Below are 25413 nucleotides of genomic sequence, written 5' to 3' on the forward strand. Positions count from 1 at the left end.
GAATATATCAAAAGACAAGTTTTAAAATTAACCAGAAACCTAAAACCAACCAGCTCTAACTGATGACACCTTTGTCTTCTCAGAGTACAAGCTAGGTAAGAGTTGTTTAATCTGTGGGGCATTCTGTGTTCATAGGAACATTCAGGTACACATTCAGTCACAGACCACGTCTCTATGTTCTGGAGGAGTAGCCCATAGTTCATTTCAGTAAGCTAGCCCAGTAGAAGGAAGCTCCTTCTTAAATACATACCATTAGGCCTCTTGGGCTCTGAATTCTTATCAGAAGTCCCTAAATTTGGCCCTGTGTCAAAATCGCCTTAGGGCCCTTGTTCGAAATGGGTGTTCTGGCCCTACTCTCTGGAGGTGCTGGTGGTTAGGTTTCTGAATCTGAATTTTTAACCAGCCCCTCAGGGTGATTCTGTTGGAGCTGTGAGGCGTCTGGGGACCATGGCTGTACATAGTCCGTGCCTCACTTGCCTCACATGCGAAAGTGCAAAATTATACCTATGTGGCTTCATAGGGTTCAGAGAGCACGAAATGAGTTGTATTTGTAATTATTTCACAACTAAAAAGTACCATCCAGAATATAGGGAATTTAGAGTGGTGTTATAAGTCACATCCGTTCCAGGAATCGAGCTTATTTATTTGCCCAACAGACCCAAGGGGTAAGTGCTGTTTTCTCCAGAAATAACTATAAGGTAGAAATCTGGGTTTCCTGATACTGCGTAATTGAACGGGGATTCAGAAAAAGTTATCTCCCAGCGTAACTACCAACAGGGGAACAAGCCGGCCAGATAACTTACGTACTTTTGTTTCCACATGGTTAAGATACCATGTGTCAACTTGATGACACACGTTCGGTGTCATCAGTGTGGGCAACTTGGAGCTTTGCACTTTGGCGAGGCCGGCCTGAATGTGACACGGTCTCTGCCCATTGGGAAGTTACAACCTCATAGAGAAGACTTCCGAACAGAACGTGATCATGTTCTTAGGAACATTTTTTTTTTTTTTAAAAGACTTAATCCTGCAGCCATAACAGGGCAGGATCTGAATACGATGTTCGGATGTTCGCGTTCAGAGGAAGGGAGAGGTCCGGCGAGGTGGAGGGCGCAGCTGGAGACCGGAGTGACTTCCCTCTTCTCTCCCCCTTCCCTGAGAGAGAGCAGCCTCCGGCAGGTCCTCGGAGGACTCCTTTCCCCCCTCGTGTCGGCACCTGGGAGGCAGATGAGATGCTAGACCAGCCTGCAGGGGTTACGGATGCGCCCCCTTCCCTGAAGTGGAGGGAGGCAGAACGAATTCGATGGTGCGGACCCTGTGCTGGGCCCTACGCGTGTCACCGTAGCCGTTCCAGCGGTCCCGCGAGTGGCACGGGCCGGGTTCGTCAGTGGGAGGAGCGTGGGTCTCACAGCCTAGAAGCACTTGGTGGTGCTGGCGCCGGCTGTGGCTTCTGCACGGATAATCGAAAACGTGGCTGTTCCTGGGGGGGGCGGCTTCACAGCACATCTCAGACCCATCCTTCCTTTCGGCCTGGTGGATTTGCCTCGCTTTCGCCCGGGCAGCCTTTCGCCCGGGCGACCTGGCGGGTTGCTGCGGCTGGAGTTGTGGGCTCAGTAGGAAGCTGCGGGGCTTGTAGCCGGGGAGGAGCGGGAGGGGAAACAGGCGGCATTTGGTGGCCGTGAGTCTCCACGGGAAATGGGAAGGTTGGTTTCTTTGACAGCGTGCCAAACGTTAGGGTTAAAGTAGTGAGAAGGAGAAAGGCACGGTTGGTGCCCTCACGTTACTGACAGCACCTTAGCGTTTGCTGTTCGCGTTAGATTATATGGGAGACCTGCTTGAGCTCTTCCAGGTTGGGGGGCTCCCTATCGGGTTTTGATGAGCATGAGTGGGGGGGATTTTACACGGTCTGTCTCCTAGCGGTTGTCTTTATTATTTATTGAGTTGTTTTTTTTAAGTTTATTTATTTTGAGAGGGAGAGAGAGAGGGAGCCAGCAAGTGGGGGAGGGGCAGAGAGAGAGGGAGAGTGAGAATCCCAAGCAGGCTCTGTGCTCTCAGCGCAGAGTCCGATGTGGGGCTGGACCCCCTGAACCTTAACTTGCTTAACTGACGGAGCCACCCAGGCGCCCCTGGTTATTGTCAAGAAGCTTGAATGAACTTACCAAAAACCGGTAAGATTGCAGATCGTTCCGAGCGAGAGGTGCCCGTAAATGAAACACACTTTTTTACATGATCCAGGAAGACAGATACAGATTGGAACATTGTTCGGAGGTGACGTTTATAGAATGTCTTTCTTGTGTTAGTTTGCTGTGGCTGCTGTGACAAATCACCACAAACTTAGTGGCTTAAAAGAACAGAGATTAATTTTCTCACAGTTCTGGACGCCGGAAGTCTGGAATCCGTCCCGTTGGGCTGAACTCAGAGTGTCTGCGGGGCCGTGGCTGTGCTTCCTCAGGTGTCTCTAGGAGGCTGCTGGCATTCCTTGGCGGCTGGTCACGGCGACACTCCAGTCTCTCCCTGTGTGGTCACGTCACCTTTTCCTCTCCTGTGTCAAATCTCCCCCTGCCCTTCTCTTTCACGGACACTTGTGATGGCAGGCAGGGCACCTGGGTATCTCCTCAGCTCGAGATCTTTCACTTACTCATCATCACATTAGCAAAGGCCCTTTTCCAAATATGCTAACACCTATAGGTTTCAGAGGTAAGGATGTGGATAGTTTTTGGGGGGTGACATCTTTCAACTTCCACTCCTATAAATTATTTGGAAGAGTAGGAAGGTGGCTTTTGAAACAGTAACTTTTAGATCTCTCATGAGTATGTTTCCCGTTACAGTAAGAGTTCATAGTATGTCTTGTAACATTTCCGTGTTAGCTTGATGATCCAGATTTGGGATCCAAATTGGGAGTCTTCACCCCAAATTTCACCACGCCGCATGTCATTTATAATAATGGTTTTAAGCTACTTGTCTCTAAATAATGGGGGTTATTCTTTTAGGGCTGGCTCAAGCTGACAGTGGTAATTTTTATCAAGCATTTATTAAAAATGAATCTAAATTTAGGCAAATGATTAAATTGTTGGCACTTAATTTAGCAATCTAGGAATTTTAATGACTGAGAGGGTGCAGATTGCAGGATAGAGGGAAAAATATACTATGATTATACTTTTTCTAATGTGGCTTGGTTATATCAGACTTGAAAATGTGTTATAGTTGGACTGTTTTATTTTATTCTGCTCCTTTGTTTTAGCTAATTTTGGACAAATACAGCTAGCTCATTGTGGATAAACTATGAACACACATATTAAACAGCGTTAAAAAAAAAAAGAAAAGATGTTCGCACTTAGAGTGGATGGTGTCAGTGGAGGGTTTTTGAAGTTGTGAGCTAGTCATGGACATAAATGTGTGTATGTGTGTGTTAATTTAATTTATATAAAAACTTTGTGTGTGTGTGTGTTTATTTGAGAGAGAGAGAGCAAGAGGGGTAGGGGCAGAGAGAGAGGAAGACGGGATCCAAAGCAGGCCCTGCACTGACAGCTGAGAGCCCGATGCGGGTCTTGCACTCACGAACCGCAAGATCATGACTGAGCTGAAGTCAGACGCTTAACTGACTGAGCCACCCAGACGCCCTTGGTTTTATTTACTTTTAAATATTTATTTATTTTGAGAGAGAGAGAGAGAAAGTGTGCATGTGAGTGGGAGCAGGGGAGGGGTGGGGGGGGGAGCGAGAGAATTCCAAGCAGGCCCCACATGCTGTGCAGATTCCAGTGCGGGGCTCCATCCCAGGACCGCGAGATCGTGACCTGAGCCCAAATCCAGGGTCACATGTTTGACTGTGCCACCCAGATCACCCATGTGTATTAATTTTAAAACCTGGTTCTTTCTTGAACCTGCCTATTGTTTTGTCAGCCTTTAAAAAAATAGTCTTTTATTTCTCTGAACATCTTAAGATACATATTTTGAAGATCTTTTTAGTTACTCCTGTTATTTCTAGTTCCTTGGGTTATCTGTTGGATTTCTGTTGTGATGGAAGGTTTTTTTGTGTGCTGTAAATACTGTGCATGAGATCTTCACAGGGACTTCTGAAGGTGTTCTGTATTTTGAAGGCAGTGCCTCTCTGTTTTCAAATGTGAAAGTCACCGACACTTTCCACTTCTCATAACCCATTTCCCAAATGTGATAACCATAAACATCAGTCTGTTTAACCTGCCTCTCGCTGAGTACAGTTGTTGCCATGGTTTTTACTGCTACATATGTTACATTATACATTATAAACTCCAGCATACAATTTTTATGAGTTTTGAGTACATGTTTTAAACTCCAACTTAAAAGTTTTTGTTTTAAACAATCAAGTCTTTTAATAAATTATGAGAAGCAAAATATATTTATGAAAATTTACTTATTTGCATTTCAGACACTTTTTATTCCTTTGTGTCGATTTGTGTTTCCATCCATTCTCATTTCTCTTCAGTCTGAAGAAATTCTTTAGCATTTTTCATTGGGTAGGTTTGCTGGCAGAGAATTCTCTCCTATTTTGAACCTTTGAATTCTCTCCGATTTTACCTTTGTGTTGGAGGGTTCTTCTCACTGCACGTGGAATTTCGGGTTGATCATTTTTTGTCATTCGGCCCATGAAGGGCGGTGGTCCAGTCTCTGGCTCCCATTGTTGCTGATGAGAGGCTATTGATTTTACTATATTGTTCTTCTGTGTATATGTAGTGTCTGTTTGTGCTCTGGCTGCTTTCAAGATTTTATCTTTGGTGTTAAGCTGTTTACCCATGGTATGCCTGGGTATGCTTATAATTTGAGAGGTATTTAGCCATGATTTCTTCACATTTATCTGCCTGCTCACAGTTTTCTGTGATTTCACTTACATGTGTCAGAACATTTTATATTCTGTAGGTCTTTGAGGGTCTGGTTTTTTTTTTTTTTTTCAGTTTTCTTTGTTTTATTTTTTTTTTTTATTAAAAAAATTTTTTTTAAATGTTTATTTTTGAGACAGAGAGAGACAGAGCATGAACAGGGGAGGGTCAGAGAGAGAGGGAGACACAGAATCTGAAGCAGGCTCCAGGCTCTGAGCTGTCAGCACAGAGCCTGACGTGGGGCTCGAACTCACGGACTGTGAGATCGTGACCTGAGCCGAAGTTGGACGCTTAACCGACTGAGCCACCCAGGCGCCCCAGTTTTCTCTGTTTTAGAGTGGGTAATTTCTATTGACCTCTCATTTTACTGATTTTTTTTTCCCTGCTGTCTTCAGTATGCTGTTAAAATCCATCCAGTAAAGTTTTCATTTAGTTATTATATTTTTCACTCTTAGAATTCCTTTTTTTTTTCTTTTTTGTAGTTTTAATTTTTCTGCTGTTCAGATAATTCTCTCTGTTCACACATTAAAGGGCATTTTTTTTAAAGTTTATGTGTTTTCTTCTAATTCTTTGTGTAAGACATCTGCTTTAGAGTCTTTGTTTGCTAAATCTAACATCTGGTCCATCCTGGGGTTGGTGTTCTATTGACTCCTTTTTTCCCCCCTTGATTGTGGATCACGTGGTTTTTTCCTTTGCTTGTTTACTAATATTTGACTAAATATTATTTTCTTCTTGTTAGGTGTGTTAATGTTTATTCTCGAAGGCTGGTTGGTTACTTTGAATTTATATATATTTGGTTTTATACTGTATTTTGCAAGATCTATGGAAAGCTCAAGGTGAATCCCCTCTAATATGGGGGATGACTTTCAAACTGAGCCTTCATATCTTGCCCTGGGTTTGGTTTTAGACACTATTACTATTGGTTCATAGGCTGTATTCTAGGAGATCCGGCCCTTAGTCTTGAAATGAGGAAAGGAAGTTAAGAGTATGTGTTTGTCCTGGTTTTCCAGTGAAATAGACCCAAAGGGAGATACATGATTTATTATAAGGAATTGGCTCACCTGATTATCAAGACTGGGAAGTCCTCTAAGATCTGCTGAGGGCAAGTTAGAGACCCAGGAGAGCTGATGGTGTAGTTTGAGTTGGAGTCCAGAGGCCTGGGAATCATAAGAGTTGATGGCTTAAGTTCCATTCTGAAAACCCACAGGCTCTAGCTAGACTTAAGAAGAGCCAGTGTTTCAGTTTGAGTCCAAAGGCAGGAAAAAGGTTGGTGTCCCGGCTCAATGTGGTCAGACAGGAGTTCTCTCTTATTGTGGGAGGGTCAGCCTTTTTATTTTTTTATTCAGGCCCTCAGCTAACTGGATGAAGCCACCCACATTAGGGAGAAGTTTATTCAGATGGTAACCTCATCCAGAAACACCCTCACTACACACCCAGAAAAATGTTTGACCGAATGTCTGGACGCCTCATGACCCAGTCAAGTTGACACATTTAAATGAACCTTTATAAGATATTAATTAGATCTTTCCACGGTGCCTGGGCAGGGACTCCCCACATGCCTACGCCTGCTCTTTCTACATCATTTCTGTTCTGTTCTCAACGTCTTAGCAGTCACTCTTTGCTACGCTTTGAGTAGACTCACTCTGCCCATGTGAATTCTGGTCCTCTTGGGTCCCCTTTTGCACAGCTTCCTTCTCTCTGTTGCCCTGTCCACCAAGATTCCAGCTGCTTCCGTTGTTGAGATCTTTACTTCACATCTCAGCAGGACCCCCGTGCTTTGCTTGGATTCCAGCTCCTTCCGCCTTGTTGAGAAGTTGTCCTCAGAGAACAAGGGCAAAACAGGCTCAGTGGAGGAAAGTGTTCTTACAAAATAGTAGCTATTCCCCTGGTTATATTTCATAGAGCGGGCACGTTTTTAAATAATGCAATGATGTGGGCTTTTGGGCCAGAGGGTTGGACTCTAGAGTAATCGAATTCCACTTCCTGCTTAGTGTTAGAGTCATGGCTGAGGCAGGTGTTATGGGTCCCAGGCTCTGCAGGAACATGCAGCGACGGGGGGTGCCATTCATGAACTCTCCATTAGTGGATGGCTTCATTCTTTTATTCTTTCTCCATGTGTTCTCCTGTAACGTTCTACTTATTTCTGATGTTAGTCCTGTGTTCTTGAAACACAGGAAGCTAGTCAATTCATTCCATAATTGTGAGACTTGCTTAATTATTTGAAGGCATCTACTCACTGTTCCTCTAGTCTTTCACTGATCTTGGCTGATCAGCCTTGGTCCTTCCAGATTCCCATCCATCTATTATTTTCTCAGAAGTTTTAGGTTTTCTCATTGCCACTCATTGTGTGCATCTAGAAGTTAAAAGACTTGTGAGCCTGAGAAGCTGTACGGATACAAAGGCTACACATTCAGATCTCTCCTGTCATATTCTTGGCAGGAGTGTTTCTGACACTCCTTTCTCAAATCTAAATTGGTTCCCCTTTTTATATTCTGTTTGTAATTCATATTTCATATCTGTTAGCCCAGTTTGCAGTCCTATATTACTGTGATTTTTGTCTGTTTCCCACGTTGGATCATGAGTTCTCTGAGGGCAGGCGTAGTGACAGTAAATTGTGCCCTTGTGTCTCTGGTACTCGGCACGTGATCATTGAAGAAATGGTGAATTTAAAAGTCTCCTTATGTCAAGACATCATCTGATTTTTAGGATAGTTGCGTATATGCCGTTATTTGGCATTATTTTTCATTTGTTTCTGTAAGTGTAAAGGATGATACTTCTGAAGTGTGTACAGATGTACGAATGTCTCTCTTTTGACTTCTCCCCACTCCCACCCCATCACCTTCCCAGGCCCATTGTCCTAACTAGAGGTACTGCTCTTACAGCTGTGCAGTTCATCTTTCTGGACTCTTTCCTGTGTATTTTCATTTATGTATAAGTATGCTTTTGTTGTCATTACATACGTATGCTATCTTTGTACATACTTCTGTGTAGCAGTGGGGTTTAAATGCTCGGTTAAAATGGCAATTAAGTATTATTTGACTTTTATCATTGATTTGATCATTAGATCTTTTTCAGTGTTTATTTTACTTTCAGATATCCTAAGTAAGGCACACAACTTCTAGACTTTGGTTTCCACATCTGCTAAAGGATTGATTGGAATGAGGTGAAATTGAAGTCCTTGTAACTGTCTGATAATTAAATTTGATGTTACTGTATAATTCATCTATATTAGATATGAAAAATGTGCTATCTGCATAATATAAAAACTGTAGGACGATGAAGAACATGACTGTGGGTAGCAAAAGGAAATGTTGGGGTAAGGTGTTACAGTGTTCATGTTTTGTCCTCCAGGAGTGGCTGGAGGATGGTGGTAGTTGTTGGAAAGAGTAGTGGGATCATCTGTTTTGGGGACTTTGGCACTAGGGAGTTGGTGGTGTATCGATCTTGCGAAGGTAGCTGATGATATCCTAAAGGGGATTTCTACCTAGCTCCCTGGATTTTCACACCACAGCTGTACATTTAGTAACACAATGAATGCTTCTGGAAAAATTGTGTAGAAACCAAAACTTACACAGGTAAATCTTTGTTAGTGATTTATTTAAAAATATTTTATAGAAAATAGTTTCCCAGGCTACTTTATAACCCCTTTCTCCTCTCCCCAAAGAGAAACAAACAAGAATAGAAAAGCAAATTTTGCTGAGTTAACGGTTTGTTTGTAAGCTCTCTTGTGATAAAATATAGCAGAATCTTTCAATTTCTTTTAGTTTCTTTTGTCAAGTAGCTCACATATTGTATGGATTAAAGAATTGTATTTCTAATACTTTTTTCATATATCATCACTTTTATTTATTTACTTTTAATGATTATTTTTGAGAGAGAGCGAGACAGAGCATGAGCAGGGGAGGGGCAGAGAGGGAGACACAGAATCCGAAGCAGGCTCCTGGCTCCCGGCTGTCAGCGCGGAGCCCGACGCCAGACTCGACCACCCCTTTATTTTTTAAAGGAACTTTTAATTATGGAAGACTTAAGAGATACATAGGGAGAGTAACATAATGAACCATCATGTCCCTGTCATCCTTGCTTCCACAGTGATCAGGATTTTGCCCGCCTGGTTTTTGAGCATTTTCAGTGTAAGTAATACCGTAATTAAAAATAATTCTTTTTTTTTTTTAATAAAAAATTTTTTTTTGAGAGAGAGCACGATTAGGGGAGGGAGGGGGAGAGAGAAAAAGAAAGAATCCCAAGCACGCTCAGCATGGAGCTGGACACAGGGCTCAATCCCACGACCATGAGATCACGACCTAAGCCAAAATCAAGAGTTGGACGCTCAACCGAATGAGCCACCCAGGCGCCCCCAAATTATTCTTTTTTAAAAAAGAGTTCTGGTGTTTAACAGGAATAAAACTGTGCCCAAGCTTTATGTGGAGTTGATAATCCCATATTTCTTAGCACAGACAACATTCTCTGTGGCAGAACCGCTAGATTTTGTGCTTTTTGCACTGAAGTGAGTTCTAGAACTAAGCCAGCCATGGCGAACTCCGTTGCTCCACCACTAGATTTCGTGTACCACCTAACTGTACTTCTCGTCGTGTCTTAAATACTGAAGAGTTTTAACTCCCTCGTTTCAGCAAAGCAACCCGAAGCAGGTGTTTTAGGAGATGACGCGGCTTGATGATCGTGGTTTTTCTCTTGTGTATTGAGAGTCTGCTGTAGTTGAGGAAGCTGGCCTTCCCCAAGGGCGAGATGAGCAAGGCTCGTCCCATTTTCCGGGGCTGGAAGCCGGCACGTGTGCAGTTAGGTAGCTACAGTCCAAGGCCAGTGGCGTGAGGCCCGAGAGTCTTGGTGTAAACGCTGCTCTGCAGGGCTGTGGAGAGAGGGGTCTGCGGGCAGCGTGGGCCGGAGACTTCCGTGGAAGGCAGCGCTGGTGTTGGGCTCGGAGCTTGGCGTGGACACCCAGAGCGGGATGAGGAAAGCTCGTGGAACAGCCCCAGCGACAACGTGGCCTTACCCGTTGTGGCTGGAGTGTCAGCTTGGGGAAAATTGATGGTAGGAGAGAAGACTAGAAAGGTGAAGGGTAGCGGTAGCGTGAAACGCACCGGCGGAGAGAGTCGCTCGGCACAGCTGACCGCAGTGTTGTGAACGCTTCACACGTGCTGTGTCACTGATAATAACAACCTTACGGGATCATCCTCCCCTTGTGGGTGAGGACGGACACGCAGTCATCTAGGAGTTGGAACCTGGCGCGAGCCCTCCCGTTAAGTTGTGGAGCCTGGAGTTAAACTGGGGCAGGCTGGCTGCAGGGCCTTGAGTCAGCAACACGAAGTTAAGCGACACTAGGTGCTTTCTTGGGTCTTACTGCCAGTGTATCAACTGATTTTTAAAAAATAAAGCCTTTTAATAGTTCATTAGCATGAGCTTTTTACCTGTATTGGAGTTTTAAAAATTGGGTGTACTTGGAGGTGGTTCTCATAGTTGTGGCTGTGAGCTATAGATAGCACGATGGCTTTTACGTTTAAGGTGTCGGTTGAATTTCTTGGGCCTTTTTGTTTGTTTGTGACTGATTATAAGAGATGTGCTTATTTATAAAAGTTGTGATGGACAGAAAAGTATAAAGAAGAAAATTTAAAAATCACCCAGAATTTTATTAGCCAGAGACAGTCATTATTAATCTTCTATATTTTTCCTCAGAGAATTTTCAGTGTATTTATTTTACTTTCCTGAGATTGTGCTTCGGAGGGAAGGTTTTGTGTTCTTTCTGATACAGTGTGTGACTCTTTCCCTTAAGTCATAGTTATCGTAAGAACTTAACTTAGAGACATAATATTTTGTCATGTGAATGTACCATAACCTCTGTCACCTTGTCTTTTTAGTGTTGAAATCTTTTATTTTCTGATTTCTAAATTATTTTTAATGAGACTTGTATATAAAGATGTCGTATTTTCTATCATGAAAGGGATTTCTAGATATGAAATCTAGAAATGGATCCATCTAGAGATGGAACGTGAGACATAATAGACCACAAGTGGACCACGTATCAGAGCCGCGTGAAGAAAGGAACACTGCGTAGGAGCAGTACTTAGTGTTGCAAGGCTCGTGTTTAAGTAGACTGTACACATTTGGAGATCATACATTGAGAAAGCAGGAGACTTGAGCAGGAGAAATGGACTGAGGCTGGCTAATCCAGTTTAAGACACGTCGAGTGTCTTCGTGTTCAGTTGGAGGAAAGCTGAGGAGCGTTTGTGCACGAAGAGGGTTTTGTAGGCTGTGTGCAGCTCTTTTCCGTTTCTTCAGTGTGCAGGAGAAACATCATGAACTTAAGTTTGTCTAGGGGAATTTAGCGTAGAATTTCTAACTACGGATGGACCATTTTGCTATAGTTTGTCATGAGAATTAATCTTTGAGATGGGAGATTTTCACTGTTAGGGTTTTTTTTTTTTTTTTTCTGCTTAAGAAGAAAGGGGTACTTAAGATGGTGTTCTAAAGGTTTTTCCAGACCTTTATTCCTAAAATTTATTTTAAAATTAATCTCAGCTTTCTCACCAATTCTGTGTCTCCTGGTCTCATGTGGAAATAAGAGAGCAGTAACACTGTGTTAAGATTTGTAGTTTTGATTGAAAGGACAAACCAAGAGCGCAAACAAAACGCCACTCCTGTACAGCTAGAGAAGTAGCATGTTCATGTATAAAATCGATTTGCACAGCTGTGAACAGGGTCCCGGAAGTTGCACATCCACCTGGTGACGCCAATGGAATTTGAAGTATAAAGGCTGGGAAGTGTTGACATTAACAAACAAGTCATGAGTATTAAGATTGTGGCAGTGTGACTGCTGATATCCATGCCGGTCCTTTTCACAGGATTTCTGTTGATTAAAAAAAAAAAATTCTAGGTTAAGATTTTAAGGTCTAGGATTCTAGGAAGATTTGGTTTCATGACAAAATGCATATTCCTTTAAGGAAAATTTGAAAGTACAAAAAATAAGAATAACAGTTTTCTTCAGTTCCTCTCTCTGGAGATCACTACTATTTATGGTTTATGGATAACCTGTCAGGTTTTTATTTTATTTTATTTTATTTTATTTTATTTTATTTTATTTTATTTATTTATTTATTTTTTTTTTTTAATTTTTTTTTTCAACGTTTATTTATTTTTGGGACAGAGAGAGACAGAGCATGAACGGGGGAGGGGCAGAGAGAGAGGGAGACACAGAATCGGAAACAGGCTCCAGGCTCCGAGCCATCAGCCCAGAGCCTGACGCGGGGCTCGAACTCACGGACCGCGAGATCGTGACCTGGCTGAAGTCGGACGCTTAACCGACTGCGCCACCCAGGCGCCCCTTATTTTATTTTATTTTGCACACAACTATTTTTCTCTTTTAAAAATGTAATCATATGGTGTCTGCATCCTGCTTTATAACTCACTTTTTCTATATAGAACAATAGTTTCCATGTTGTTTTTTATGATACCGATGTGTTTATTGAACATCTACCATGATAAAATAGAAATATGAAACTCACCAAGCACTAGATAATATCACTGGAATAAGAGTATAACAGAGGTAACCAACAGAACATGGTGGTGGGTCATTAAATGCAAATTCAAGGAGAGGCTGGAGTGGCTTACAGCTGGATGAGGGGGAATCGAGGTGGTCTTGAAGGATGGGTAGGATTTAGGTAAAGGGTTAGGCGAGGAAGGGGCAAACTGTAGGTAGGGGAATGATTTGAGCGTTGGTGCAGAAGGAGGCAAAACGGCATTTTATAGAATGCCATGCCACACTGTGTTCAGGACAATGAGATTTGAGCGAATATTTTTAAGTTACAGAGGGTAAGTTAAATCCAGGTTGAAAGTGCTGTGCTTCCGGAAGATCTGTGTGGCCGCTATATGCCAGATGAGTTGAGATAGGGGATAAACTGCCTTTACGTTCGGTGGTTTCCAAAGTGGGCTGTGTTCAGAAATCACCTGGATTTAAAAAAAAAAAAAAAAAAAAAAAAAAGAATTCTTGGGTTCTTCTGCATGCTTCCCGAATCAGTATCTTTGGGTGTGGAGTCTGCAGTCGAGTTTTGAGAACCTCCCTTAGTGTTTCTGAGAATACCACCAGGCCCAGCAGATGCTTTTCGAGGAGGATCTAGAATACCAAGTATGCAATAAGGACCTAGACCAAGGTGGTGGCAGTGGGCGTGGAGAAGAATAAGGCACGAAGCATTTTGAAAATTGGCCAGGACTTAGACCACTTCAAGTAGCTAAAGAAGTCAGTTTCTAGTGATGTCGCTGGAAGAGTGCTGGTGTTAGGGACAAAGATGGGAAGGTGAGCTCTGTGAGGAAGGAGGTGAGGGTGCGTCTTTAGTGTGGGGAGTTGAGGTAGTGACATGGCACTGTAGGCGACACCCAGCGGCTCGTTGTAATAGCTACCGAGCGGGAGGTGAGTGTGGAGAAAAGACTTCAGCATTGTTAGTTCAGAGTAAGACTTTGAAGTATTTCTTTTGGTGGGAGAGATGGATCGAGAACTGAGCGGAGGGGGCAGGGGATGAGGCTGCAGGTAACACCTGAGGTTGGGGCTACACGTGAAAGAGACATGGGGGCCTCGAGGCCACACACATTTTAGGAATTTTCTTAAAAGTGTGGCTGGGAAAAAGAAGTGAAACTAAACTCATTTACTACTCTTAGTAATCGTCACGGGCTGGTTGAAGGAAGATGTAAGCTACTAATAACAGTGTGTGTTTTTGATTATTTCTGGGCCTGGTTATTTTTCTGTATTTTGGAAATGTAAAGATAATTAAAAGCAGAGGTTTCTAAAATTGTATATAATTATATATGTATAAAGGTACATGCAGCCGACTGAGTATATGTATGCGTGCACTTATGTAAATTAATTACACATAATGTGTGTTTTATAAGTAAAATTATATGTGTGTGTCATATAAATATATATGACCACTGTAGAAGAAAAGTCAGTGCTATCAGGAAGGATAGAGCAGAGTGGTTTTCCAGAGTTCTTCTTAAAAACTAGTCATGAGAAGGACTTGCAGGCTGTCGATTGAACACACACTCTTCCTGAGGGTCCTGTGTCTGATAGGAATATATAAATGAATGAGATGAACCCAGCTGTTCAGGTTGGTGGCGGGGGGAGGGGGGGTCACTAGGGATAACTAAGCATTAGATCTCGCTCTGATGTGAATCTCAGAGCACCTAGAAGTCCCTTAATTCCTTTTTAATTCCTTTTATGCCCTGGGATTGGTTTGAATAATAGAAGGTTTGAGTACATTATGTGTAGGTGATATGAAACATGTCTTTAAGCAAGCCCACATCCACAGTAGCGGTTGGAAAAGTCTCGGTGTTCATATTACTTTTTTTTTTAATTCCTTAATTAGCAAGTGGGTGAAAACAGGCTCCAAGGCTCAAAATTGATGCTTGTGGGAAGTTGGAAATAACCCAAATATCCCCCAATAGGTATTTGTTTAAAGTAAATTTAGGTCAGTGCAGGGGTGTATGCTCCAAGCATAGAGTAAGGTGCCGCGGATACAAATTGTTGATGTAAAGGTGTGGAAAAAAATGAGCAGGGATGCCATAGGATATCGGAATTTTGTGTGGCTTTTGGTTATTCCTATTCAGTTTCTTCTCATTCCCTTTTTAAAAAATAATGAACAATGTAGTGTTTTATAATTAGAAATGCAGTCTGCTTATTTCAGATAAATGATGGGAGAAAAACTTGAGGTCCTTAATCTTTTTTTAATTGTTAATGTTTATTTATTTTGAGAGAGAGAGAAAGAGGGAGACAGAATCCCAAGCAGGCTCCGCACCACCAGTGTGGAGCCCGGTGCGGGGCCTGAACCCACAAACTGTGGGATCATGACCCAAGGTGAAATAAAGAGGCTGATGCTCAACTGACTGGGCCATCCAGGCGCCCCTTGAGGTCTTTAATTAAAAATTTTTGGGGCGCCTGGGTGGCGCAGTCGGTTAAGCGTCCGACTTCAGCCAGGTCACGATCTCGCGGTCCGTGAGTTCGAGCCCCGCGTCAGGCTCTGGGCTGATGGCTCAGAGCCTGGAGCCTGTTTCCGATTCTGTGTCTCCCTCTCTCTCTGCCCCTCCCCCGTTCATGCTCTGTCTCTCTCTGTCCCCAAAATAAATAAACGTTGAAAAATTTTTAATGTTTATTCTTGAGAGAGAGGGAGAGAGAGAGAGAGAGAGAGGGAGGGAGGGAGACATAGAATCTCAAGCAGGCTCCGGGCTCTGAGCTGTCAGCACAGAGCCTGACATGGGGCTTGAACTCACGAACTGTGAGATCATGACCAAGCCGAAGTCAGATGCCCAACCGATTGAGCCGCCCAGGCTCCCCTGAGGTCTTTAATTTTAAATGGAGAGAAGACCATCGTTGTTTAGTTCCAGCTTCAGGACAGCCTGCTGGCAAGTGGTCGTTTTTGTGATCGTGATTGGGCTGGAATGGTGACAGCATGTTTTGAGGCCTGCAGTTCTGATGAGAGTGGGCTGTATGGGGAGACTGGAGCAGGGAGTGTAGATAGGACCGGGAGTGGCAGGAACACTAAGAGGTGGAGCGATGAGGCCAGCTGGACCTTTCTGAGGGGAACCCGACCTAAGAATTTGCGGAGTGGATGTGTGTCGCAAGCAATAGAAAAGAGGTCCTAGGTGATTAAGGTTCTAGTTGGGAGATGGGGGTGACGGTGACACGTGTAACCTGAGACTGGGAATACAGGAAGGAGAAATGGATTTTTCCCCCCAGTCCTGCCTGGTCTTTCCCCCCTTTTTGTTTTGAGCAGGGGAGAAGGTTGAGGAGATTGTAAATTCAGTTTAACATGCTCCTGGGAGCACTGGCTTTGGAGTCCTTTTGGCTGGATTTGAATTTTCTTTTTACCGTTAGTCTCCTGCGACTTGTGGAGACTCCACTTCTCTGGGCTTTAGTTTCCTCACCTGTAAAACAGGGATAATAGTACTACTTACTTATATAATTATTTATGGGAGTTAAGTGAATTAAAGGAAAATATGTGTACAGTAAAGATAAGACCTCTATTCAGTGGTAACCAGGAAACAATAATGCCTGGCACATTCAAGCCTGGTTTATTGGGTGGAAATGTGGTCCCGGAACTCTGCAGAGAGAGGCAGCCAACCCCGTACCTTGTAAGAGCCCGTGTAGCTCCACATATAACTACAATACTGGTGGACTTTCATCCTGCTGTCTTAAAAATGAGCCTTCCGGAACTTAGGTTTGCCTGTGATATATTTCTTAGTATCTATTTTATTTGGTAGTCACTCTCTCATAGTAGGAATTAGGTTTCTGGAAAGTTTTGTGGTCTGAGAATTTGAGGAACTTAGACTAGATGTAAATATGTTGGTAGTTGGCCTATTTTGAATTCGTGACAGGGCACCTGTACTTGATGCTTACTGATCATGGCTTCCTCCTAGAAACTTTCTAGTCTCTCCTCTCTGGTTTTAAAAACGACATTTGTGGGGCGCCTGGGTGGCGCAGTCGGTTAAGCGTCCGACTTCAGCCAGGTCACGATCTCGCGGTCCGTGAGTTCGAGCCCCGCATCGGGCTCTGGGCTGATGGCTCAGAGCCTGGAGCCTGCTTCCGATTCTGTGTCTCCCTCTGTCTCTGCCCCTCCCCCGTTCATGCTCTGTCTCTCTCTGTCCCAAAAATAAATAAACGTTGAAAAAAAAATTAAAACAAACAAACAAACAAAAACGACATTTGTCAGTGCATTATGTTACAAGTAATATGCACATGAGGCATTTCCCTCTTGTTTTCCTGTATGTATTGTTGTATACAAATAGTGCCTAATTTTGTTGGCATTTGAGCCCAGATGTAGATAGTTCCAGAGAGGCCAAGTAACTTGGTGCTTGAAGTAGCAAAAATTTGGGGCCACGTTTATGTAATCCACTCAGCTCTTAGTTCTTCAACCTTCTCTTTAATGTTTACTCAGGGTTGTGTTTTTTTCACATAGTTTCATGAGAAATCACATCTTCCTCTTTCCTTTAACATGTATGTATCTCAGGTACCTTCACTTCCAGTATGCCATTGGAGTCATATAATTGTAAGCCTTCTTTTTTTTTTTTTTTTTTTTTTTTTTTAAATCTTGCCCAAGGTGTTGGTGCTGTAGTGACTTACCTGCTTTTGGTTTATACCTTCTTTTTAGTTTGCCTCCTTTAATATTGTTTGGTAAAGGGAATCTATATATCAGTCCGTTATATGCTGTGATCAGATTTTCTCTGCTAGACTAGAGGAGAGTTTCTTTTCTGTTCTTCTAAACTGAAATGCTTTTTACAAATTAATTTACTGCCTATGAACTGTACTGTATGTTTGGGACGGTTGAGGTGGAAGATTGAGTATGGGACCTAGAAATCAGACATAGACACCCTTTGATTCTTGGATCTTTGTAATTTTCTCATGACTGTTTCAGCGCTTATTAACGAGGGGCATTTTGGTGTGAGACCAGAGTCCACAAGCTGTGACCTTAGGCCAGGTAGGCTGATCTCTGAGTTCGCTCTCCTCATTGATGAAATGGAGTAACATTGCCTACTTGTCGGGCTGTCAGGAGATCAAGTGTGTCAGCCTGTGTACAGTGTCTCAGTCGAGTGGTTGGTGCGTAGTGTTGAGCGAACGTTTTTTTTCCCTGTCGTTTTGCACGAGATTTCTTTGGAATTCTCCTGTGCTTTTTGCCTTCTTAATTTTTTTAAGACTATGACTGTTTTTAGGGGTTTTGGTGGAGTCCTAAATCGTCTTGGTTTTAAGGATTTCACCTGAAATCCCGGTTAGCGAAAATGCTTTTTTGTCTGTGTTATTTGGCATCTTATTGGGAATTAGAATTAATAGATTTCTTTTCCTTGTGTTAGGTTATCAAAACCGTATTTAAAACTTTTCTTTTTGCTTTGACTCCTTTGGTTATCATGACTCTAGAAAACGTGTTCCTAAAATTGTTATGTGGAAAAAGAAGACATTTCTTCTGTCTCTTCCTTAATGTTAGCGTAAATGAACAGAAATTTACAAGGAACGCCAGTCACAGGATAGTTTTTAGATAATCATGTTGTAATTTCAATGCATGGAATCAAATTGTAGTCCCCGATTTCATTTTTGTAGCCTATTCTGTTTTGGGAGTGGGTAGCTTATTTTCAGATTGGCACCTTCTGAACTATCTAACTTGCCCTTTTAAATCCTATTGTGTATTATGTTTTATTTTTTCACGTGGATTAATTTTTTTTTAAAGTTTATTTATTTTGAGAGGGCAGGAGGGGCAGAGAGAGAGGGAGAGAGAACCCCAAGCAGGCTCTGCATGGTCCTTTCAGAGCCCAGTGCGGAGCTCAGTCTCACGAACTATGGATGAAATCATGACCTGAACCACAATCGAGAGTCGGACCCTCAACTGACTGAGTCACCCAGGTGCCCCTGGATTAAATTTTTAATTGTGAAATACACATGTGCGAATATACATACCATGCAAAATTAAAAGATGTTTAAAAAACAGCTGTGTGCTTCCACACGGCTTAAGAAATAGAACAGTCCCTACCAGTGCTTCCGAAGCCTGTGTCGGGCTGATTCTTTTCACCTGCTGCTTGTGATATACCTACTAATTTATTTTCAAACTGCATACACTTTTTAGTTGTATGTCATTATAAAACATTGTGACATCAGAGAGGAGACGTTGTATCTTCCACTTAGTTCATTAACTCCTGAGTTAATCTGGATTTGCCATATGAAGCTAATGCGTTCATTTCAAACACAGTTTTGCTGATCTTGATCTTTGAGGATTAGCATTAATTTTCTAAATCTCAATCCGTCACTGCTTTTAATTAGGTGTCTCAGTGTTCTCCCTCGCTCTCCTTCACCTTATCCCTCCCTCCTTCCCTCTGTAGAGAGAGACCCGTACTAACAGATGGAGTCTGACGCCTACCTGGGCATTCTGTGCATTTAAACTTCCGTGCGTTGAAATTCTGTCTCTGCAGATGTGCTCTAGGTTACTTTCATGCAGTGATTTTCAGACAACTAAACAAATGGTTTGTAGGTTTAGCTTCAAAAATCAGTTAAGCTCAGTTTCTGGATTGTTCATAGACCGTTTTATTGCCTTTGGCAAAATGTTTGCTAAAACATACTCTAAAAGATCTTGAGGATTATAGGAGGTTCCTGTGGTAGGGAGAGTAGAGGCTTTTCATTAGCATCTAATTGAGCGCCATCATTTGTGAATGACTCCATTTGTAGGGGGAAAGGTGAAAAATTCACTGTGGGTTTTTCTCAGAAGAATTTAAAATATGACTGGATTTTCAGACTTTAGAAAGGAAATTGTGTTTGTAGTTTGCAAAGTCCATCTGGTGTTCGCTGTTACCTACTTATTGTCATAAAACCCTGACCTCGTAGTAGCAGATTTTTTTTGAAAAGTGACCGGCCTGAAGGATATATGGAATTACCGGTAGAATCTTATTTTCAAGTAGTCCAAGGTCAAGACTTACGGAGTTTATTATCGCTCAGTGGATGACGGTTTGGTTGCCGCGTGTGTCCTCAGCAAGTTTCGTAACTTGTAGAGATGCTTTCCCCGTTGCTAAAGGCTGCTTTTCAAATGAGTGGTGATTAATGGATGACTTTTCTCAATTGGACAGGCTTGAGGCATGCTTCTTCCGATCCTCAGATACGCAGTCCGTTGTGCCGCTGGCCTGCCCGCATTTCTTACCTTTAGATATTTAATACAGTGATGGAATAATCTGCTAATTTCTAACTGCTTTTAGTAGAATAAAAAGACTGCTAATGCTTTACCTGCTTTTGCTTTTTTTCTTATGAAGTATGAAGTATTTTTCTCTCGTATCAGTAGTGTCTATCCTTTTGAAACCATTGAAGTTGGCAAAGTGTCGGTAACATTGTAAGTTAACATTTTATAGGTGAAGAATGTGATGTTGAGAACCCAAGAGACTTGATAGTATATAATTCATAGCTAGAGATTTAATTCACATTTCTTGTCTCCATGGTCTATGCTGGAATTGTAAAGACTTGACCATTCATGAGTGAAAAATTTTTTGAAGAGTATGTCTTTGATGTAAAAATCCTTAATCTTGAGGTTTCAAGTATTATTTTTTAAATAAAACTATTTTGAGATAGTACTTCAATGTCATCCCTCTACCTGTCCATACCCACTCCCTCAAAGTGGGTACCAGTCGGTTCCATGTCTGAGGTTTTACCGTAGAATCTAAACTGGAAGAGTGGTTCTTTAGAAGTGGAGTCTGGAATGTAGGTAGTGATTTTAGACATAGGCGGTTCCTAAGTTACAGATAATTCATACATTTAAACCTCTGTCCCCGAGCTGCTCTTTCCAGTTGCTGCTATTTGGAGTACAAATGTCAAGCTTTCAAAGAACTTGGGAGTTCAAAAATAGAAGGAGAAATGAGTGAAAAGCAGACATATTTGAGGGCAATAAATACACATTCAAATCTGTGACCATTTGCCTACAAACGTTTTTCTTCAAACAAGCTTGGTTGTTTTTACCTTTATTTTGTAACATGATTAGAATTCTACCAATTAGGGGTTCATTTGGACTAACTCACATCCTTGTTGAAAGTTGCAAATATTAAAGTGAATTATTTCCGTCTAGTTGATTTCTTTCTGTCACATACCTGACGTGAATCACACTGAGGCAGTAGAAGTTTTAGATAATAATTTAGGAACTCAGAACTTACTTAGGAGAAAGGATTAGGAAGCAGGATGATTGGGATTCCCTAATGTAAAATTCAGGGAATTACAGACATCAGGATCGGAGAGAGTGCTAACAAAGAAAAACCACCTAGTTTAGACTTTGTTCAGATAGGGAGAGGATCTGCAATTGTATTCTAAGGGGTCCTCAGTGCCCATGACCAATAATATCTTTCAGTATCACTTAAGTTTCTTTTGGCTGGCCTGGGAACTTGGCCAATGTGAGCAGCATTACTTCATTAGTAATATTTACTGAATTCCACAGTATCCGTTGAAAAAGTAGGTTTGTAGACTGAACTCATTTATAAGTTAGGTTGTAGCCTGTCCTTGTCCTTGTCTCTCGTCTGTTATCACCTGCTCTCAGCTGATAACATTGCGGTTGCCATTGCTTTCCCATCAGTCACTATAAAATTTGCTGCTCATTTGTGAAATAGCAATGGAAGCAGTAAATAGGAAGTCCGGTGCAAGACTTACAGTAAAGTAAGAGAAGCCACTTGGGGAGCAGAAGCGGCCTGTGGGCTTAGGTGGGGGCAGTTGAGCAGTGTCTCAGAACTTCATTGACAAATAACCTTGGTAGATTGACAAGTTAATCTTAACCGTCAGGCAAATCGAACTACCTCTGATAGTAAGCCATGGTGAGAAGTGAATTCACATTCATACTGATTTGTGAATTGAGGGATATTACAAAATGTGCATTTCCCCCCAGATAAATTACATAGAAGAGCGAAATATTGACTTTATTTCATACCTAGAAATGCCTGAAGTTTTCATTGGTGGTAGACAGATTTTTGAAACCTTTTCTCCCTGGCAATGGAATACATTACATTAAATATATGTATAATGGATTTTCATTAATGAAAATTATTTTCAAGTAAGCTTAATAAATGTTAGTGTACAAGTTTACAGTCACTGTATCTCTGTTTTGGGGATTGTAGTTACGTTAGATGTTCCTCAATTAGGGGTGATTGTCTTGCATCCTTATCTCTTATCATAATCTGTTTTTCTTCACACAGTGTTATAGTTTTGCTGCTGGACTCTTCCCTCCCTCCCCCCACCCCATCAGGATGATATGAGACTTGAAAGAAGACGATGCATACAGGTGACTCAAGTTTTGAAATACAGTAAAGCTATGGCTGTCTGAGCGAATGTGGGAACTGGTGCTGTATTTTGAATGTGGGTGCTTTCTGATAAACATCGTAGTGGGGGGAATTATATTTAGATCGATAAATACAAAGATAGTTGTGATATTTAATAAACTTGACTTTGGGAATCTGTTTGATATTAGTGACTGGGTAGTGTGGTATTAACACAAGTACAGCATAGTAATTGCTAGTACTTGACTTTTTCAGAAGTGGTTGGTTGGCTAATACTTTGGTAAAATTGAAGCGCTTCTGTCAAAAACAAAAAAATATTCACCTTTATGGTTGAATGCATGTTTCCTTCAGCTCCCCATTAGGATTGAGCACATCTTTTAAGGGCATACGGAGTAGGTGTTCGTGTATCTAAATTCAGACTGACAGTTAAAGTAAGGATATTATACCCATATGTATGATTCCTTGGAAAAATAAAGTCTGGGATTTTGTTATTTTCTTCCCTTGTTCCCTCCTTCATCCTTTCCTCCAGCCCTCTCTCTTTCTCTTCTTCCTTCCTTCTTTCCTTTCATCCTTTTGTTATTTGTATTTACATGGGAGAAGCAGTATAAAGGCATTTTTGAAAGAGTATTTTTGATTGAGTTATTAATTGAGGTGATCTTATTAATGGAAAATGGAAAAATGGAGGCTAGCCCATCTATGGCTGTGTTCACACTCTTGAAACTACAGGGTGGCTGATGGATAAAGTGGTAATTTTTAAACTTGTATATTCTTTAAATCACACTGATTGTGAGGCTTTTTGTTGAACCAAGTGCCTTGTATTTATAGACTTTGTCAGGATAGTCTTATTGGATTATATTTATAAACTGTTTGAAAATGTGGTCTTTAACTGGGAAAGAAGTAATGACATAAACCTTACATAGAGATTTAATTGCATTATTGGTGTAGCTCTTAAAGTTTTTGTGACTGGTTTTTGTTTTTGGTGATCTATGCTTTCTAAAGGAAAAAAATTACCTTTTTGACTTTAGAGTGGGATTCAAAAAAATGTCTCTACTATTTTGAATGAAGAAATGTGTTTTGAATATATTTTTAAATGAAATTGTAGATGAAATAATGTTTTACATTAATGCGGGATTCACAGAATCTTCTGGTAATTCTTTTTTAAGTAAAAGGTGACTGGGTAATCCTCTTTGATCCATCTCTCAGACGAGCGCCCTAGAGCTGCCCCGTGTACAACACGTTCTGGCTGAGGGGCTCGTAAAGTCAACGTGGTGCCGAGGCTGAGTGTCACTGTCCTAGAGAAATGAGTAGGAATATTTACGGAGAAAAAACTTTAGAATTTGATGAAAATATTGTTGTCCGATTTTATAAGTTTGACCTTTTGGTGCCGGAACAGTTTTCAGCACTGTCGGCCCGCGGATTGCTCGTCGGGCACCATAGGGCACATTGGCTTTCCCAAGTAGGTGTTCACTTTCAACCAAGGTCAGTAGAGACACCAAGCATTTGTGGGATATCTCCTGGATTTATCCATGAATAGTTAATGATTTTGGTTGGAGGTGTTCTTGCATGAAATTTTGAGGTCGTGGCAAAGTTGCTCTTTTCTTTCTCCTTTAATCTCTATGAGATACAAAGGGTTCCCAAGCAGACCTTTTTCTTGAAAGGCTTATGGATGGCATGAGGTGTCTAAAGAGTAAAAACAGTTTATTATAAAGGTTACCTAGTCACTTTTATGAATGCCGGAACACAAAAATTCTACGAAGATTCGATTTATGATCTAATGCGGGCTCTCTCATTTGGCCCGTGTTCTTTAAAAGGTATCAACACTTAGCGGCTTATGAGGGGAAAAACTCAAGCAGGAAGATCTGGCTTTCTCTACATATGTATTAGCTGTTGCTGTAATTCCCTTTTAATGACTTAAAGGTTAGTAATTGTTTTTGACAACGAAATTAGCAGCTGTCCTGATCATCATTAATTAAGGCAGCAGTCACTCTTGTGTTCCTGTGCACACATTTTATTGTACTTCACCTGATAGAACTTGACCACACAAACGCTCACGAGGAGTTCTTCCGTGAAAGCTATTTCTGGAATGCTGCTGCATACTCGAAAGTGGGTGTTCTGTTCTCCCTAGGCTTTCATGGCACTGACTCTCTCTGTTGGTTAGATGCTACGATGCCCTGCTCTGTCATCCCACTTGGGTGGTTAGGTGTGGGTCCAGAGCTGCTAGAAAGTGTGTTGAACTAGGTGTTGACTGATGATTCGTCTTTCAAAAGCAAAGGCTTTAATAATAGATTTTTCTTGAGCACCAAGCTAAAGTCCAACTTTGATGCACCTCTGGTACTTGTGTATATGGGTGTTCTCATACCCTTTAGATTTGAGGGTCTTTTTGCATATTTAAAAATAAGACTATAAATGAAGTAAAATTGAATTGTTTTTAAATTTGGGGATATCTGTGGCCAAACAACTGTTGGGCTCACGTTTGCCTTGTACCGGGTACTGTAACGTACCGTGATAGGTGGCCTGCCCACAAGGATCCCTGTGCCTAGAAGCTAATGGCACCGTTCAGTTGGGGAAGTGGGAAGATATGTAAACAAACGCTGCAGTGGATATTTGTCATCAGTTCTTGAAACTTCTGTATTGAATTCAAGGCATCTAGAGTAAAAACAGAAAGCTCTCTTTGGTTAACAGCATTCACAGTACTTGGCCCTCACCTGACCCCCACGTGCCGACATTTCGCGAATCTCCTTTGGTGTCCTACTCCTTTCTCCTGAGCTCCAGACTCCCGTGGCTGCCTCCTGGCTGTCTGTTCTGCGCACATCCCTGCCCTCCCATTCGTTCCCGTTAGAGATGAGTGACAGTCTACCCAAGCACACCGTCCTCCTCGGAGCCTCGGAGCATTCTTTATCCTTTTGAATTAAGAGGTAACCACGTTTCACTTATTCAAGATGCAGAGGGGCACTTGGGTGGCTCCGTTGGTTGAGCTTTGGACTCTTGATCTCAGCTCGAGTCATGATCTCAGGGTCATGAATTCGGGCCCCAGGTTGGGCTCCGCCCTGGGCATGAGCCTACTTAAAAAAAATAAAAGATGTAGAATCACTTACTTCTGAGATTGCATTTGGAAAATGCACTGCCTCAGAGATTTTGGTGTACATTAATATAAAAGCTCTTGCATGTTTTTTTCCAGTTTATTGGATGAAAGGACCTCCTACTCTTATTTGTTATTTATGCTCGTGAGTATCCAGTGGAACATAATTTGTGGAAAGCTGTTGGATATAGCGGTCGATACCATTCTTGATGTTGGCATCGTCTTCTTTAACAATGAAGATTGTCGAACAATAGTGATAGGTTAGTCATTTTAAAACTTGAAAGAGTTCTGGAACATACAGAACTACAACTCTTTTAGGTGGAATGCCTTGGAAATTATTTTAAATTGTGCTGATTTGCTCATAGGGTCTTTGTCTTATTTCTTAAGCGTATGAATTTAAGTGCTTAAAACTAATATGGCAGAATTTGAAACTTTAGAGTCACTAATTCATCTTATTATTTATTTATTTAAAAAAATTTCATGTTTATTTATTTTCGAGAGAGAGAGAGACAGAGTGCGAGCAGGGGAGGAGCAGAGAGGGGAATCACAGAATCCAAAACAGGTTCCAGGCTCCAAGCTGTTGTCACAGAGCCTGATGCGGGGCTCGAACCCACAAACTGTGAGATCATGACCTGAGCTGAAGTTGGACACTTAACCGACTGAACCACCCAGGCACCCCTCTAATTCATTGTAAAATGTGAGTTTTCTAGGGCA

The 25413-nt window shown here is 41.8% G+C and overlaps 1 protein-coding gene across 6 annotated transcripts in view; it reads left to right on the forward strand.

Annotated features, from left to right (window-relative positions):
* DYRK1A (dual specificity tyrosine phosphorylation regulated kinase 1A) overlaps positions 1 to 25413 on the forward strand; it is a 149665-nt gene that overhangs the window by 32504 nt on the left and 91748 nt on the right. For 2 of the 6 annotated variants that reach the window (XM_030329041.1, XM_030329042.1), the window contains exon 2: positions 21540 to 21625. In XM_030329041.1, coding sequence (XP_030184901.1) covers positions 21616 to 21625 — 10 coding nt within the window. In that variant the 5' untranslated portion in view covers positions 21540 to 21615. Of the gene's footprint in view, positions 1 to 21539; positions 24536 to 25413 lie in introns of all 6 variants that reach the window. The other 4 variants (XM_030329045.1, XM_030329044.1, XM_030329046.1 and 1 more) reach the window with 4 other exon arrangements.

Source organism: Lynx canadensis, chromosome C2, assembly GCF_007474595.2.
Source record: "Lynx canadensis isolate LIC74 chromosome C2, mLynCan4.pri.v2, whole genome shotgun sequence".
Lineage (NCBI taxonomy): Eukaryota > Metazoa > Chordata > Mammalia > Carnivora > Felidae > Lynx > Lynx canadensis.